We start from the raw sequence: 17,307 nt of genomic DNA on the forward strand, positions 1-17,307 counted from the left end.
TGTCGGCTGCACGGAACCCAACAACTAAGGCGAAGTATTTCTTCACCTCAGTAGTCACTCAATTATATTGTCACGAGGAAATGAAGACCTTGCCTAAAGCTGTTTTAATATAGTAAAAATTTTCCGAAATTTTGGCTGTGATAATTTTCCTTCAAGGCTTCCTGAGGTGAGATACTGAAGGTATACAACTGATGTTAACCAGACATGGCGTGCATCTGTATAGTAGTTGTACATATGGAATGTTGATCTCCTTGTTATAAATTTAGACAGCTAGAATTGTAACCGTAATCACTTTGCACCGACTTGATGTCTGCACAGTACCTTTATCAAAGCAGATTCAATATGAAATGCTGCTTAAAACTGACTACGTGTCCCTTTTTACGCTATTGAACAAGCGCTGTGCACATGAAAGAAATATATATATATATATATATATATATATGACGTAAGAAGGTAGCGACGGTTGGTAGAAGCAGAGGAGGAAGAAGTGACAGTAGAATAAACATGGCGTATGAGCCAGACCACGTCACCCATTCATCATAGCGTCACACGAGTCGACAGGATGAAGACCTCCCAGCCACTTCATCAGTGTCTCATCATCGACGCAGTTCTCCACAAGACGCCCTGACCATACATCGACTACGGAATCATCTCCTGGTCGCACACAGTGACCATCACCATGCCAGAATCATCGACTGCCCTTCCCATTCCCAAGTACACCGGAGCAGTGGACGATGGACCTGTACAGGACTGGTTCGACCTGTTCGAGCTCCACGCAACGGCTGCATCATGGTCGGAACGGGAGATGATCATCAACTTTACCGACTACATCTCCGGTGAGGCTTTCAAATTCTACCTCACCCACATATTTCAAAACGACGAGTCGTGGGAAAAGATCAAAAAAGAAATGATCGTTTGGTTTAAACAATACAGTGACGACTACGACGAAGATTCGCTTATAACCCACCCTCCACAGACAACCGCGCTCAGTCGTCACAGTCAAAAGCAGTCCTCAAGCATTCGAACGCCCAGAATGAATAGACCACTGTCACAGAACGAGCGCTAAACAAGAGCGCGCCGCCAAATCCTTGCGACAACGGGCGGCCGAAACGCCGCGAGGTAAAAAGAAAAAAAAAAGAAAGCAAACATCCAGGGCTCCCGGGCGCGCGCTCTCCCCGCAGAAGCACGGCTTCGCAGACGATCCTCCTCACCCCACATCGGCGGCCCAGCAAGGCCGCGATTTTTCTAGAACGAAGGAGGCGGGGTCAGACCGAGTGAATCATCCTCCGGAGAGGGCAGTCGAACCGTCTCGCACCTCTCCCCAGCTTTCGCTGCGTATCGCGCCGACGAAATGACGAGAAGCGTCTGGAATGTCGCGCGCAAGGTATTTAATCGAGCGGCCGAGACGAGAAAGCAGGAGGAGACGGAAGTTAACGCCAGAGCGCGTAGGGATTCCGCCGTGGAGTCGGCGAAGGTTCTGCCCGTAGTGACAGGACAGGAGGAGACGGAAGTGAGCGCCAGAGTGCGTAGAGATTCCGCCGTGTAGTCGGCGAAGTTTTTGGTCCGTAGGGACGGCTCGAGCTACAGGCAAGAGCGTGAGTTTACCGCTATCGAGCGAAGACGCGGGCAACAGCTGCGTGTGTGAAGCCGACGGTTTTCCGGCGAAGAAGTTGAAGTTTGAAGAGTGGCCAATTGAAGACGGGAGTTTTCCTGGAAGAGAAACTCCGGCGAGGTTTCCTGGAAGAGAAACTTCGAGGGCTGCGGAACGACAACAACGCTGGACTTTGAGTGAGTGATTCTCGGAAGAGTATCATCTCGACTTTGGTTCCAAGAACTTTGGACTGAATAGGTTTTCTATCTCTTTAGTCTTTAAGTGTCTTGGTTGTTCAATGCATGCGACTGCATCGTAGTTCGTATTGTTGTCTGTGTCCGTTGTTTTGAGTGTGGCTGATTGTATTGTGTAGTACGTTGATTGATTGGTTTGATTGGTGACATATTGTATGCAACTATTGTGGAGAGGGCATTTTTGTGTATTGTTTCTGATCTGCCATTATTGAGAATATAATTTTGTTTGTTTATCAACTCTCGGCTCTGACTTGTTCTTTGGACCACAGCCGGCGTCCGCTGGCGCACCAATAAGGACCACTCTTAAATTGTCCACGCTTTCGTGGTGCGGTTCGGGGGGCCGATACTTCGGCTCTTAGAATTAGCCCGGCGATTGCCTCCCTAATAAACGGGACAGGTGTGACAATCAATCTGGCGTCCGCGAAACAGGACCTTTTGGTGCACAGTGTGTCCGAAGTAGTGAGAAAGAGCCTCGAGTTGTTGATGGTGCTATCGGAACGATTTTGTGTGTTGTTCAGTGTTCTCGTTAACGAGTGCAGGGGAGTGTTCCGATAGACTGATTTAGGCAGATACTTTTTGCACGCGGCAAGGTTTTATTTGCGAGTTGCGAGACACAATGGATCTCGAAAAGTTAGTTGCTCTTGGTGAAAAGATGGGTCTTTCTGGCGCCGAACTACGGAAGTGGGTCACCCAGAAGGAAAAAGAAGAAAAAGAGCGAGCCAAAGAAGAAAAAGCAGCCGAGCTGGAAAAAGAGAGGTTGGCGGTCGAAAGAGCCAAAGCGGAAAAAGAAGCTGAGGTGGAGAGAGAGAGGTTGGCGGCAGAGAGGGCCAAGGAAGAAAAGGCAGCTGAGTTGGAGAGAGAAAGGCTGGCCGCTGAAAGGGCGAGAGAAGAAAGAGAAGCAAAGGAGCGACAGCTGAAAGAAGAAAGAGAAGCAAAGGAGCGACAGCTGAAAGAAGAAAGAGAGGCAAAAGAGCGACAGCTGAAGGAAGAAAGAGAGCAGCAATTGAAGTTGGAGCTGGAGAGAGAAAAGTTGGCAGCCGAAAGGGCGAGAGAAGAAAGAGAAGCGGAGATGGCTGAAAGGGAGCGGCAGCGGCAACACGAGATGGAACTCGAGCGGCTCCGTTTGCAACAGCGAAGTGAAACTCCCGTCCAAGCTAGAGTTGAAAGCAGCGAACGGGAAGATCACGGCTTCCGCTTGAACCCAAGCAAGCTGCTCGTAGCGTTTGATGAAAGGAAGGACGACCTAGACGCGTACCTCCACCGATTTGAGACGATTGCGAAGAGCCAGAATTGGCCGGAACATCAATGGGCAACTGCTTTGAGTACCTGCTTGAGTGGTGAAGCGCTCAGTGTGTACGGTAGGCTGACGCCGACCGATGCAGCCAACTATGCAAAGGTGAAAGCTGCTTTGCTGAAGCGATTTAGATTTACCGTGGAAGGATTCCGGGACAGATTTAGGACAGGAAAGCCAGCTGATGGGGAGACGGCTACGCAGTATGCCGCCCGACTTTGTCATTATTTCGACAGATGGATTGAACTTTCAGGGACAGCACAGGAGTACGATGAGCTTAGAGAGCTCCTAATTAGAGAACAATTTCTTACTAGTTGCCACCCAAGCCTGTCGCTGTATTTGAAAGAGAGGAAGGCTGAGTCCCTTGAAGGAATGCTTGAATTGGCTGATCAATTCTTGGAAGCGCAAGGTGGCACTAATTTGGCCAAAGTCAAGAAGGAGTGTCCCGACGATTCGAAGAAATTGGCTCCCGAAGAAAAGAAGCGTGCACCAGAGAGCATTCCGCGATGTTTTCTGTGCAACCGAGTGGGTCATCGCGCGAAAAACTGTCGAACGATCTTTACGAGCCCTACGGTTGTAAAATGTTTTAAGTGTGGTCAGACTGGGCACAAAGCAGATGCATGTCGAAACGGAGTGAGTCAAACTCACCAGGTATCCTGTGTGCAAGCAGCACCGAAATCTGATAATAATGCCGTCACTGATGGATTCGTAGAGTTGAAGAATGGGGAGAAAATTCCTATTGTGGGGGCTGTAATGTCAAAACAGCCAACCGGTGTTACGAAGGGAATGCCAACGCTTCCTGGAAAGATTGCAGGCAAGAAGATTACGGTTCTAAGAGACACCGGTAGCTCCACGGTTATCGTGAGGAGAAATTTGGTACGGGAAAGTGAGCTAACAGGCAAAACAAAACCGGTTTGCTTAATTGACCGTACAGTTCGGATGCTTCCCGAAGCAGAGATTGAGGTGGAAACCCCGTACTTCAGCGGAAAGGTTACTGCTTTATGCATGACGACCCCCCTGTATGACCTTGTCATCGGAAACATCGACGGGGCGCGAGGGCCAAGTGATCCAGAATGTTTGGGAGAAGACCCGAAGATAGAGCCCTCGCCAACACAGCGACTGCGAGATACAGTTGAGGAGCAGCCCGTGACGGATCTCACTAGAGCCCAAGGCGAAGCCGCGGCGCAAGAGACAGCGAAGGAGAAGACGATCGTGTCGAATAATTTCACGGGCCGAGCAACCGGACTTACGTCGGCACGACCTCAACCGACCGACAGTGAAAAGGAGACGGAGTTGGCCAGCCGGGCAAGATGTAGAGGCATGATCCAGCGGGTAAATAAACAGACAGGACCCGTCAAATGTAATGACGCACTAACGGTGTCGGAAGAGACAACGATGGCTGAGACGACGCCTCAGATATCGTCGTTGGAAAGGGCTCGCCGAAAAAGAACATGGAAGCACAAGAAGAGATCGAGCGAGCACCGCAAAAAGGGGCGCAAGCGCTGTTCGAAGTACTCAAGATAGGTGCTGAGGTGGAATCAGAATGTGTTTGGCAGAGCTGAGTGACATATGTTGTGTTAATGTTCTTGTTATCCTGTGTCACAAGTGTCGAAGTGTTGTGCTGTGGTGTGATGTATAGTGTTGTATAATTGTTGTATAGACAGAACCTTGTACGTTTGTATTGTTTGGAATGTGTGATGAAGTGTTGTAATCATGTGCCTGTGGTTATATTTCATGTGCTGTGGAATTGAACTACAATGTAAGATTGTATTGAGTGATATATTGTGAATGTGAAGTGTCATGAGCGACGGATTGTGTTACAGTCTGTGAGAATGTGTGGTGACTGTTCGCGCTCGTTTGTGTAGTTTTGAATATTATGAGATAATATTCTTAAAGTGGGGGGCAGTGTCACAGAACGAGCGCTAAACAAGAGCGCGCCGCCAAATCCTTGCGACAACGGGCGGCCGAAACGCCGCGAGGTAAAAAGAAAAAAAAAAGAAAGCAAACATCCAGGGCTCCCGGGCGCGCGCTCTCCCCGCAGAAGCACGGCTTCGCAGACGATCCTCCTCACCCCACATCGGCGGCCCAGCAAGGCCGCGATTTTTCTAGAACGAAGGAGGCGGGGTCAGACCGAGTGAATCATCCTCCGGAGAGGGCAGTCGAACCGTCTCGCACCTCTCCCCAGCTTTCGCTGCGTATCGCGCCGACGAAATGACGAGAAGCGTCTGGAATGTCGCGCGCAAGGTATTTAATCGAGCGGCCGAGACGAGAAAGCAGGAGGAGACGGAAGTTAACGCCAGAGCGCGTAGGGATTCCGCCGTGGAGTCGGCGAAGGTTCTGCCCGTAGTGACAGGACAGGAGGAGACGGAAGTGAGCGCCAGAGTGCGTAGAGATTCCGCCGTGTAGTCGGCGAAGTTTTTGGTCCGTAGGGACGGCTCGAGCTACAGGCAAGAGCGTGAGTTTACCGCTATCGAGCGAAGACGCGGGCAACAGCTGCGTGTGTGAAGCCGACGGTTTTCCGGCGAAGAAGTTGAAGTTTGAAGAGTGGCCAATTGAAGACGGGAGTTTTCCTGGAAGAGAAACTCCGGCGAGGTTTCCTGGAAGAGAAACTTCGAGGGCTGCGGAACGACAACAACGCTGGACTTTGAGTGAGTGATTCTCGGAAGAGTATCATCTCGACTTTGGTTCCAAGAACTTTGGACTGAATAGGTTTTCTATCTCTTTAGTCTTTAAGTGTCTTGGTTGTTCAATGCATGCGACTGCATCGTAGTTCGTATTGTTGTCTGTGTCCGTTGTTTTGAGTGTGGCTGATTGTATTGTGTAGTACGTTGATTGATTGGTTTGATTGGTGACATATTGTATGCAACTATTGTGGAGAGGGCATTTTTGTGTATTGTTTCTGATCTGCCATTATTGAGAATATAATTTTGTTTGTTTATCAACTCTCGGCTCTGACTTGTTCTTTGGACCACAGCCGGCGTCCGCTGGCGCACCAATAAGGACCACTCTTAAATTGTCCACGCTTTCGTGGTGCGGTTCGGGGGGCCGATACTTCGGCTCTTAGAATTAGCCCGGCGATTGCCTCCCTAATAAACGGGACAGGTGTGACAACCACTGCCACAACACAAAATGGAACATCAGTTCACTGACAGGCGGCCGTGCGTATTTCGGGAACAACTCAACCATCGAGCGCAGCTCCCTTGTGCACGGAAGTCGGCATTTCCAAAGTCGTGGCACCAACATACTACACGAGACGTCGCTCACCCTACTGATGCCTTTCATGCTTCGTCTCGCATACATGGTCCACCACCTGGTTTTCTATGACGCAGCTCTTCAAAGGCTCCTAACGGTCACTATTCGTGTCATAAGGACGCCTTGTTCATGGTAGACCAGCTGACACATGGGGAAAATACCAAACAACGCCAAGATGACTCAAAGAGTGAAAATCAGTCTTCACGCATTGGAGCAGCTTACTCCCCATCTCGCAGACTTGGCCCGCCTCCTGGTTTTCCATCGCTTGGCTCTTTTGTGACTCACAATGTCCATCTCACATCTAGCACGCTCACAATGGTCGGGATAGAGCTGCGACGCTCGGACGATGCTACGCCAAGCCCTGGACTTACCACCCAGATTCATGCGCCAGAACAGCTCGCATCGTTAGTTGCACAGAAAGAGGGCCATTCACAACTCAAACCTTACCGAACTACCCCTGTTGCGGTGTTGCCGTCCAGTGCGCAGCCACCAGAAACTCCAAACACAGAAGGCTCAGACGCATCGAACGTCGAATGCTACCAGGCGCAAGAACCACTCATAGTGAGCCGCGAAGAAGCCCCTGATAAACTATCTGTCAACTCTGAATGTTTTTTGTCGCAAGAGTTCATTTCCACGGCACCGCAGACTTGCCAAAATTTGCATTTTCAACCTGGTGATGCGACGTCACATGTGGTACCCTCATGCAGTGGTCACCAATCCAAGAATCGAACCAATTCAGAAGCAAATCATACATCAAACCTCGTACACAGTTGTCTTTCAGAAGCGTCCGTAATCAACCCCGTCACAGAAGCTTCTGAAGAGCAGGCTAGCAATGATGGCGCACCACCAACCATGCCCGATAAGCAAGAAACCTCTTCAGCATGCATCATCTGTCTACAGGACGCCTCAAATCTCAAAGTAAATGAATGTCCCATTCCGGAAGGCTTGCCACTACAACCATCTCCTGAGCAGCATCAGCAAAGCAAGCATAGCCAAGCGCGCAACCTCATGCGACTACAAAATAGACTGCAACGAAGGCATCGACGAACGCGAAATTCAACGGAAGCACACTCACCAATTGAAGAACAGCGGGAAATAAGATCTCTAACCCAAAAAGTATTCCAAGACGTCAAATTTTCTCGCACAGAGGAAAGTCGCCAGAGACGCTCCCTGCGCCTGCAGTTACACAGACCGCAATACCACGGAAAACGCCAAGAAAGATGCGGAAGCACTTCTTGCATATACCGCCAGCCCGCAGGCATCACGCCGTCACAATCCGTCAAGAAGCACGCATTTTAGAAGCAAGGCGTCTGTCGCAGCCACGACTCAGAATCCAACGCATGAGACATCAGACCTTCCAACGCTACAAGGACTCCCAACGTTGTTCGTTCCTCAATACTAACCAGGTTGTGCCATCATCATTTTTAACGCTTAAGGCATGGTTATGCTCTCCAGAACGCAACAGCCAACCTCGCCCACCTGAGGTCTCCTAGATATCACCGGACTGCCTTCCCTGTGAACATTTTGTGCAAGTGCATGGAACCGCCGTGTGGCATGGAACTACTGCATTTTCTGACATTATTTTTTTATTATAAGACTCCATTTGTTCATGCTTTCTAGATTGTAGCGCGCGCATTCTTTCGCTGGGAGGGGGAATCATGTGACGTAAGAAGGTAGCGACGGTTGGTAGAAGCAGAGGAGGAAGAAGTGACAGTAGAATAAACATGGCGTATGAGCCAGGCCACGTCACCCATTCATCATAGCGTCACACACACACACACACATATATATATATATATATATATATATATATATATATATATATATATATATATATATATATATATATATATATATATATATATATACTCGCGAAAGTGTTGGTACGCCACTGTCGTCTGTTAACGCATTTTTGGACATGCGATTTGAGTAAAAAGTTCAGAGTTGGAAGAGCTTCAGCGTCCTGAGACTCGATGTTGTCATACATTGGCTCCATGGGGCTTGTGGCGGTCCCGTAAAACTGTCTGAACTTCCAAGCTTTGTCATCCTTCTCACTGCTCTTCGTTCTTATATCTCATAGTATATCGTAGTTTTCTTACAAGAGCCTGCCGTGCCCATATTTTGCTCTTTTATGCAACCCGTCTATAGCAATTATCGGTTAAAACAATACAATTTTCATGACAAATGAGTATTGCTACAAGTGGATTCGACTGTATAAATATATTGAGTCTAGTGAAGCAGGCTTTCTCTCAGAATAAATTAGAGATGCTTGTGGGTGTCATACAAATAACAGTATTATTTCGAGTGTATAATAACGCGATTCAATTAATCACATTGAGATTGACATTTTGGAAGGCTTAAAAAAAAAACCCAACTCGGAACCTGGTAAAGGTCAGGCTTATGCGAGCTAGAAGGAAATAACCAAGCTGCAACGCATACCGTTAATTTACTCGCTGCATCAAGGACCTGAGTCACGACAAAATTATGTTTATTTTCTTACTTGCTCATCTAAAAAGGTAGGCATGCGTCTCTGGCGTCACACCAGACTCATAATGCCCAATCGAACTACAGGAAATTCGTTGGTAGCATAAAGAAACCATGGGGAACCTTCACTATTTCATGAACACGTAACCTAGTAATTAACGAGCATGTAGCGCTAAGGTGCCTCGTGAAACAGTACGCTGTACCAAGAAGCTTAGTCGAACAGAACCGTGATCCCGCTGTGTGGAGTGTCTCGAGGAAATGTGTGCAACAGTATGATGACACCCGCTTTCCTGTTTTGGTCGCGCCACGTCAACCCAACTGTCTCGATTAAGTCATTACTAAGAAAGCTGGGAAGTCACAATTTTCCCGCACAAGGCACTATAGACAAAAAATCAACTACAGCGCTTGTCGAATGGCAGCTGTTGTGCTGCATTTGATCGGCTGATGGGGGAAGGGAGGGAAGCGCTTCCTTTGAAAATGGAGGGGGGATCACCCCCCCCCCCCCCTGGGCTTCCCTGACTAAGTCCTGCTTAGAAGCAATAACGAGCACGTCACAAACACGTCAGTGGGTGGGTTGTGCAGGAATACGTTCTCTTTAGTTTCATCTATTTCATTTGGCACTTAATTGCAGGGGTTTAACGTCCCAAAACCACGATATAATTATGAGAGATGCTGTAGTGGAGGGCTCAGAAAATTTTGACCGCATGGGGTTCTTTAACGTGCATCTAAATCCAAGTACACAGTCCTCAAGCATTTTCGCCTTCATTGAACGTGTGGCCGCCGCAGCCGGTATTCGATCCCGCGACTTGTGGGTCACCAGCCGACCAAAATAACTACTATAGACCATCGAGGAGGGTATTTAGTGCTGGTTACGCGCAACTAATGTTCTGTGATTCTCGATAAAATTGCAATGCCACTTTCAGTATCTGTTCGAAGGGCAACGTTCCAATTTAGTGCCTTTGGCACTCCACCTCAGTTTCTCTGTCTAGTGCAGTGAAAACTGTATGTTGCGTCGGCCAACAGGGAAATGGCGGTGGGCGGTATTAATTTCCCGCCTCCGATGGCCTTCTGTGCATTTTACGGAATCTTCACGGGGAAATTCGAAGAGCGCAGCGTGCCGGCCTCTCTCTCTCGGCTTTGAACTCCCCGCTTTAGACCGATTGGGTGACACAAATGCTTGTCTTCTCTGCAATGCATAGATGTGCTGAGGCGGAGTAAAGGCTCTTTTTCTTTTTCTCTTTGTGGCGAAACGGTGCAGACAACGGGACGAAGAACACACAGAGGACACAGCGCTGTCTCCTGTGTGTTTTTCGTCTCATTGTCTATGCCGTTTCGTTACAGTGTGCATGAGCCCACCTACAAGAATCCGCGTGCCCTTATTAATCCATTTCTTTTATTTATTACGTTCTGCTACAGTTGCGTGCCCTTCGGCATCGAGGTCCCTATTGCCTACGCAAAAAAAGGGATCTCCATACGTTCCCCTACATCGGCGTGTGCGCATTCTGACGTCCGGTCGCCGTACTTTTCGGGGCATCCTGTTTATGATCTCCATTGTGTACGCCGTGTTTTTTCGCGCGGTCGGGGCTGCGTAGTGTGGCTCGATAACAGTGGTGGCCATTGTGCACGAAGGCTCCCGTGGTGCGGCGGTTACGTCGACGCCCAACAGCGCCCAAGCTCGACGCGCGGGCAGTGGGCGAGCGTCGTGTACCTTTTGACGCGGTGGCACACATATCCGTGGCCCGTGGAGCGCGCGCTCTTCTGGAGAGGCGCGACCTTCGCCGTTTTCGCTCGGGTGGCACGCATTCTAGGGGCGCCCTGTGGGATTTCTGCAGAGCTCGCGCCGCAGTCGCTTCCGGCCCCCGCCGACGGGCCCCGCACTTGTTGGCGAGGGTGCTGGCTGGTTCTGTCGCCGCCTCCGCGACACGGGCTGTCATCGTCGTGTCACCTGACGCACGTTACTCGCGCGCATGCAGTCGAAAAATTTGGCCTGGCAGCTGGGGGCTTCCGCCTGCTCCGACTCGTCACCGCGCGTCGCAACGTTTTGACGTGTGCGCGTGGGCGTTGACGGTTTTGGTCGATCGAACTCCCCGAGGTCGAACCGTGCCCGCAGCCAAGCGCAGGAGCGTCACCTTGCGAGACCGCCTGTGTGGTGGATGCCAGTCCGCCGTTGCTATTTGACAATCGATTAGACAATTCTTTTAGTCCTATTTTTTGTTACCAACGGAAGTGTCTCCATTGTCTATGCTTTTTGAGCCGAAACTTTCTTTGTCACTTCTTCCCAGTTTTTGGCCTTGCACTATCCGTTCGCACGGGTCAGCTAGTGAATGGTGATGATGTAAGGTTAAGATGAGACATGGGGCAAAACGCGACTTTTTGAGTGTACCGGCCTCTGTAGCTTATACAAAAACTAGTTTTCTTTTCTTATTGTGATAGTAATTATGTGAGCACTCTCGGCTGGATTTTGGCGCCGGCGCCGGCGTTGCCGTCACTCACCGTATATGTATACGTATCCATACATATGAAAACGCAAGAAAAAAATAATTCAGAAAAAGACTCCTGCCCGTGTAAATAAATTGGGACCCCTGAAACGTCAGTGTGAGGCGTTGATTGATTGATTGATATCTGGGGTTTAACGTCCCAAAACCACCATTTGATTATGAGAGACGCCGTAGTGGAGGGCTCCGGAAATTTTGACCACCTGGGGTTCTTTAACGTGCACCCAAATCTGAGTACACGGGCCTACAACATTTCCGCCTCCATCGGAAATGCAGCCGCCGCAGCCGGGAATCGAACCCGCGACCTGCGGGTCAGCAGCCGAGTACCTTAGCCACTAGACCACCGCGGCGGGGCAGGCTTAACGCCTGAGCCACCTCTCCGTGGCTCAGGCGTTAAGCACTGAGCCACGGAGAGGTACGTCCTTCAACGTTCAAGCGGCAAGCTATTTATACCTACCACTTACCGCTGTTGATGGGCATCTCGGGGGAAACTATCGTGTTTTCAACATTACCAACAAGATGGTGCAAGGAGCGCGCGTCGCCACATCGTCACAACGCGGCGGCGCGCGCTCTCATCTCCCACGCGTGCTTTGCCCCGCGGAGAGGAGGGGGTGGACGCTCGCTCGCGCGCCCTTATCTCGCGATGGGGAGGATCGTACGTCCTGGCTGGCCTTCGGATTTCACCGGAACGATTTAGTTGTAGTTACCGGGCGCACAAAGGTCACGGCAATCGTGCACAGTCTCCGTTTGCGAAAAGGGCGCGCTTTTCAGACACAGCGAAGTAACAACTGAAACACTTATTCGCGTTCATCTGTACCTGTGAATCCGCTTTGTGCGTAATTTGTGCGTAAGAAACACGGGGCATGTTTCGATCTGCTTGACATTCTGCGCGTGACTTTTCAATTTGTTGCTATCGCGTTCATCGCCTTTGCGGCAAAGCTGTTACTTTTCCTCTTTTGCAACAATAAGTGCTGGTCCTTGTCTACTTTTTCATCTGTAAAAGGTTATAATCGCTTAAAGCGGTCGCGCGGGGAAAGAAAGTTACGCGGCTTGTGTCAATGTGTTTGTGACCTGTCAAAAAGGGGTGAAATTCAGCTCGGCCAAATTTTCGGATTCGTGCATGAAGCTAGTCCTGCGTCAGTACAGCAATGTAAATATTTATTTTGTTACTCTAGGTCACCAGCTACTAGCACCAAAAGTTTAGTTTGTTGGGTGCCCGGGGACAAAGCGGTTTTTTTTTCAATTCTGTCTTGTGAGAGGAGCACAACGCGACAAAAATTTATCCAGTTGTCTTAGAGAGTGTCTTAATAATGGACCATTAACTTACACTCATTATATACACTATTTCTCTGTTTAGAGAGGTTTGGACATACAAGAGAATATCATATAGAGCTGCCTGGGAGGAAAACGACATGTAAAAGTACTGATTGCCGTTCAGAACATGGCTCCCTCAATTCGCGCTGCATTGAGGATTTTCCGTGTTACCAAGGAGGCTCTCAAGAGACGCATAAAAAATGTCCAAATCTTCAAATCAAGTCGCTCACAAACATGTCTTGGGATTGAGTTTTAACGTCGTTTCTGCAATATCCTAATTTTAAAAAGCGATAGAAAATAGGAATCTAGCACAGTTTTAAATTCATTGCCTAGCAAAGTCTGGTGGACGAAGCTAAAAGCCGCGAAGCACTTGAGCACTTCTGCATCAAAACGGTGAAAAGAGGTGAAGAAGATTCGTCAAAACATATCTGGCATCCAATTTTCGAATAATGCAATGCGGTGCAAGCGTTGAACAAAAGACAACATTAGCACAAAGAAAGACTGGCGGTGTTTGATCAGCAAGGTGTTTTGGAGCATCACAACACCGCGTTCTGTCTAGGTTCAATGTGCGGTGTCCAAGGACTGGGCTTCTTAAGACTGCGCAAGGGCCCACAGAGTAAATTTAAAGTCTTTCTACTGCAAAAACTGAAGGAATGATTGTTTTTTTCACAATATCTCGTTTTGTCCAACGCAGCACCTCGTTTTTGCCTCGCAGGTTGGGGCAAAATGAGACGTCTGGAGCATTGTTTATTTTTAAAATAATGCTTTGAATGGTGGCAACATGGCAATATTTATGTAGCACATACCTTGTATTCAAAGGAAAATTTCTTTATTGATGTTTTATTGTAATGAGTGAAATTATAAAAAAATAATATTCGCTATTTTTAAAAAAATGTTTTTCGCATTTTATCCCGCCCTACACGTGAGGAAAACTTCCGTAGTGGGCAACGTGCATGAGCACCAACCCAAACACGCGTTTGTCGTTCCGGCGGGGGTGTTGTTACGGGGTGGGAGGAGGTCGCTGAGCGAGTGTCATCTGTAGTTGGTTTTGCCGTGGACGCTGCGCCCGCTCCCTGCCTGAGCGCACAGGAGGCCTGTGTGAGCCGAGATGGCTGGTGACTTAATTCGGTTGCGCGCCATCTTCTCGCGTGCACTCGAAGCACATAAAGGAGACATGTTGACGCGAGGTGCAAACGATGACGCTTGCTGATTCGTGCGTCAGCTGTTTCACCACGAAATTCTCGCAGCAGTCAGTGTTCGCGGTCGTCCAGGTATAGTCATGTTTGTTTGCCGATGCGCTTGTATAGTACTATGTACGTTAATTTATTCAATACGCGAATTATGTGTATTAAAACATACCCGGTGGGTAAAGCTACGAATGATTACGTGGTGTAGCGGCCTGCATGATACAGATTGTCGCGGCGAATGTGGCGCTGTTTGAATGAATTGCTGTCTTTTTTTTTTTTCATTATTTCAGGTAATATTCTAGTCTAGTCGGTGTAAAATATAGCTTTACGGATCTAATCGTGTGGCTTAATCGCACCTTGGTATCGTAATAAAGCAAGATCACACTCGGGACACTTTATAACGTCTTCTCCGAAATCTCAGTGATGCGCTAAAGAACCGCCAACGAAAATGAATAATTTAATTGTAACTCTTAAACAGTAAACAAAATGAAAAAAAGAATCTGAAGCACGTGGATTTTGTGCAGCGCTTCTGGTTTTCAACATTTTCTTTTTGGAACGCACTAAAATCGTAATTTACATTCTACGAATCTGACTGGTAGCGAATGCGATGAAGTTGTGCAATAGGTGGAAAAAGCGTGCACGGCTCTGATATACAACGTTCATTTTTACAACATCCATAATACGCATCAAAATTTTTACTCATTAACATGTTTTCATTTCTTTCTCTATCTCTACCGCTTCTCACCTTCCCCCTCTTCTTTTTTGTGTGTGCAGTATTCTATATTTTTCGGAAAAAGTGACTGTCAAAGCAGAGACCTTGCTCCCTCTCGGATGTACAGGGGCCGTCAGAAATTCCTAGGCCACGCTGCCGTAAGATTACATGCGATAGTGGCCTGGGAAGTTTCGACGGCCCCCATACATATTTGAGGTTGTCCAACAGGTCAATCAGTGTAACGTGACCGTTCGTGTTTACAGAGAGGCGCCGCCTCTCGACGTTAGTGACACGCATCACGCTAATACAGTCTGTGCTGACGCAATAGAAAAGCAGTCGTTGCATTTTACAGAAATCAAGTTCAAGAGTGTCAGCGCAGACTATAAATACACTCGTAGAGTGATGGAAGTCTCATCATTGCTCATTCATGCCTGAAAGAAGCGTCCCGATCTTAGCAAGTCCCGAATATTGGCCCACATCCGATGGTACATCTGATCAAGCAACTTATACTAGGCAGGAGCAAGTGCTGTGGACGTGCATTGGATTCTAGTTCATTGTTATGTGCAGGCATATGAGGTTCAATCATTTGCTTTCGGGAGTCACGTGAGTTTCTGAAAAGATGACTAGTATACACGAGAAATACTTGAGTGAACCTATTACAAAGAAAGCAGACTTGCCTACTGCGCACTCGCGCAGAAATCTTTCTCTTAGTCCTCTTGGTAATGACATTTACGCCACGCTTCAATCGTATTCTCTTCCATTGCTAGATTACTTCTTTGTGGGCACTGCATTGCTTTAGTTTTCATTCTCATTTACAACTATAGTCTATACGCCCACACGTGCGACCTGACCGCATAACATCATCGCACAGTGCTCCTTTCTTCGACATATCTCTGTGTGCTCAAAAAGATCGACGGGCTCTCCCAACTTCTCTTGTTTATGGGGGGGGGGGGGGGGAAGAAGCACGCAGTTTTTTTTTTTGCGTTGGTTGAAAACGCAGGCCCGGTGTTTCGACGGTGTTACGATAGACGGCGTCCGTGCAGGCTAAAGTGCGCTGTGGGTTATACCAAGATTTTTGGCTCAATAGAACCCGTCTCTAAAGTACCTATGCCATATTTTTCAACTTTGTAGGAGTGTTAGCGTCTCTATATTTCAAGCGCCTAAAGGGTTCCTGTGTTTAGTGAAGCGGGGTTTTTTTTTTAATACCAAAATTGTAATAGTGAAACTATGATTATGAGCCCAATAAATTTCTATACATCGATGGACCGGAGCTTAGGTTACCGTCACGTGTTGTGCGGGGGGAAGCTCTTCATGACCCTGCTACGTGGACCCATTCTTTACGTTAGTCGAACTGTATAGTAGCGAAATCGTTATTTTAAAGCGTGTCTTATAGATAGCGCCAGACTGGCCGTGAAGCAGATCCGAGCCGCGAGGCTAGTACCCGGGAATTTGTGGATTGCCTGTTGCAAAATTCTTCGTAATTTGACTTTCGTTTTGCGGTGACGGAACTGTGGCAATAACTGCCCTCACATTGACTACCCGGTTAGCAGGGCTGGCAAAGATACTTTGAAATTGTGTCGTGATACGATGCAAGGTACTCGGGTAACAAATATTTGCGATACAGATAAAAGAGACTACCGCTATGATTCCTGCTATGATACGTTCTAAATGTACCTTAAGATAAATTCGATACATTCGCAAATTTGTTATTATAGAGGTACATAATTCAGCAGCAATGTTTCACAAAAATGTTTGCCTTAAAATATTGTAACGAACAGCTATTTATTTTTGGTGAACTTGTGCCCGTCAACTAAATACAGAATGCTTGTTCTGAGCTCGCTAGTGAAAACCTCGTCAACGTCTTCTTTATGCGTTTCGCCACGTGCCGCTCCTTCGAAAAAATTACGGCATATTCACGGGGTGAATGATGATGAATGGGCGAAGCTCCGGAGGGATTCATCGGTAAACTGTGAATCTTCCGTGTAATTCGTCCAGTCGATCATCATGTAAAGACGTGAGAAACGCTGTGTGTGTATATACACAAATCAACTTTTATTTGTTCTTAGACGATGGATGGCTTGCGATGTCCTTTCATTATGACGGCTTTATGGTCTGTGAAATGAAGGGAGAGCGGTTCCTGTATAAGATTTCGCGTTTTTCATCAACTACAAGTACCGCTTTCTAGTTTATAACATCTTGCATCTTTTCATCATCAGCTACAAGTACCACCATCTAGTAAACACTACAAGAACTAAACGAGAGGTGGCTACATACAGGAGACGGTACCGCCATCTAGTGAACACTGCAAGAACTAAACTAGAGGTGGCTACATACAGGGGACGGTACCGTCATCTAGTGAACACTGCAAGAACTAAACTAGAGGTGGCTACATACAGGCTACAGGGGACGCACAGCCCACGCCCTAAGGAGCTTCGCCCCTAAAACCGCCAGCATTCTTTTTCCAGCGCGTCGTGTGGTGACACGTGCTGCCAGCGTTGCATGGCGCGTTTAACTTGGCGCGTTTGGCTTGTCAATTGGTGTGGCAAAATTCATAAGAGCAGGAAGCGGCGCAAGACTTCGGTAGGTGCCTAACAGCATGCGGCAATATATTAACTGCGAGCGTCATTGTTTTATTTGAGTGAAATGTATGTTAGTATCTCAAAGTTATATATATCTTGCCCTATACGTGTAGCTCTTTCATTCCTAACAATCTAATTGGCTGCTTAA

At 47.9% G+C, this 17,307-nt stretch overlaps 2 protein-coding genes across 2 annotated transcripts in view; both read left to right on the plus strand.

Annotated features, from left to right (window-relative positions):
- LOC119161303 (uncharacterized) overlaps window positions 1-17,307 on the plus strand; it is a 385,199-nt gene that overhangs the window by 32,780 nt on the left and 335,112 nt on the right. The window lies entirely within an intron of this gene.
- LOC142776237 (uncharacterized) overlaps window positions 492-17,307 on the plus strand; it is a 133,826-nt gene continuing 117,010 nt past the window's right edge. The window contains exon 1 of the mRNA XM_075879530.1: window positions 492-5,728. Coding sequence (XP_075735645.1) covers window positions 2,462-4,660 — 2,199 coding nt within the window. The 5' untranslated portion in view covers window positions 492-2,461 and the 3' untranslated portion in view covers window positions 4,661-5,728. The remainder of the gene's footprint in view (window positions 5,729-17,307) is intronic.

This window comes from Rhipicephalus microplus, chromosome X, assembly GCF_043290135.1.
Source record: "Rhipicephalus microplus isolate Deutch F79 chromosome X, USDA_Rmic, whole genome shotgun sequence".
Classification (NCBI taxonomy): domain Eukaryota; kingdom Metazoa; phylum Arthropoda; class Arachnida; order Ixodida; family Ixodidae; genus Rhipicephalus; species Rhipicephalus microplus.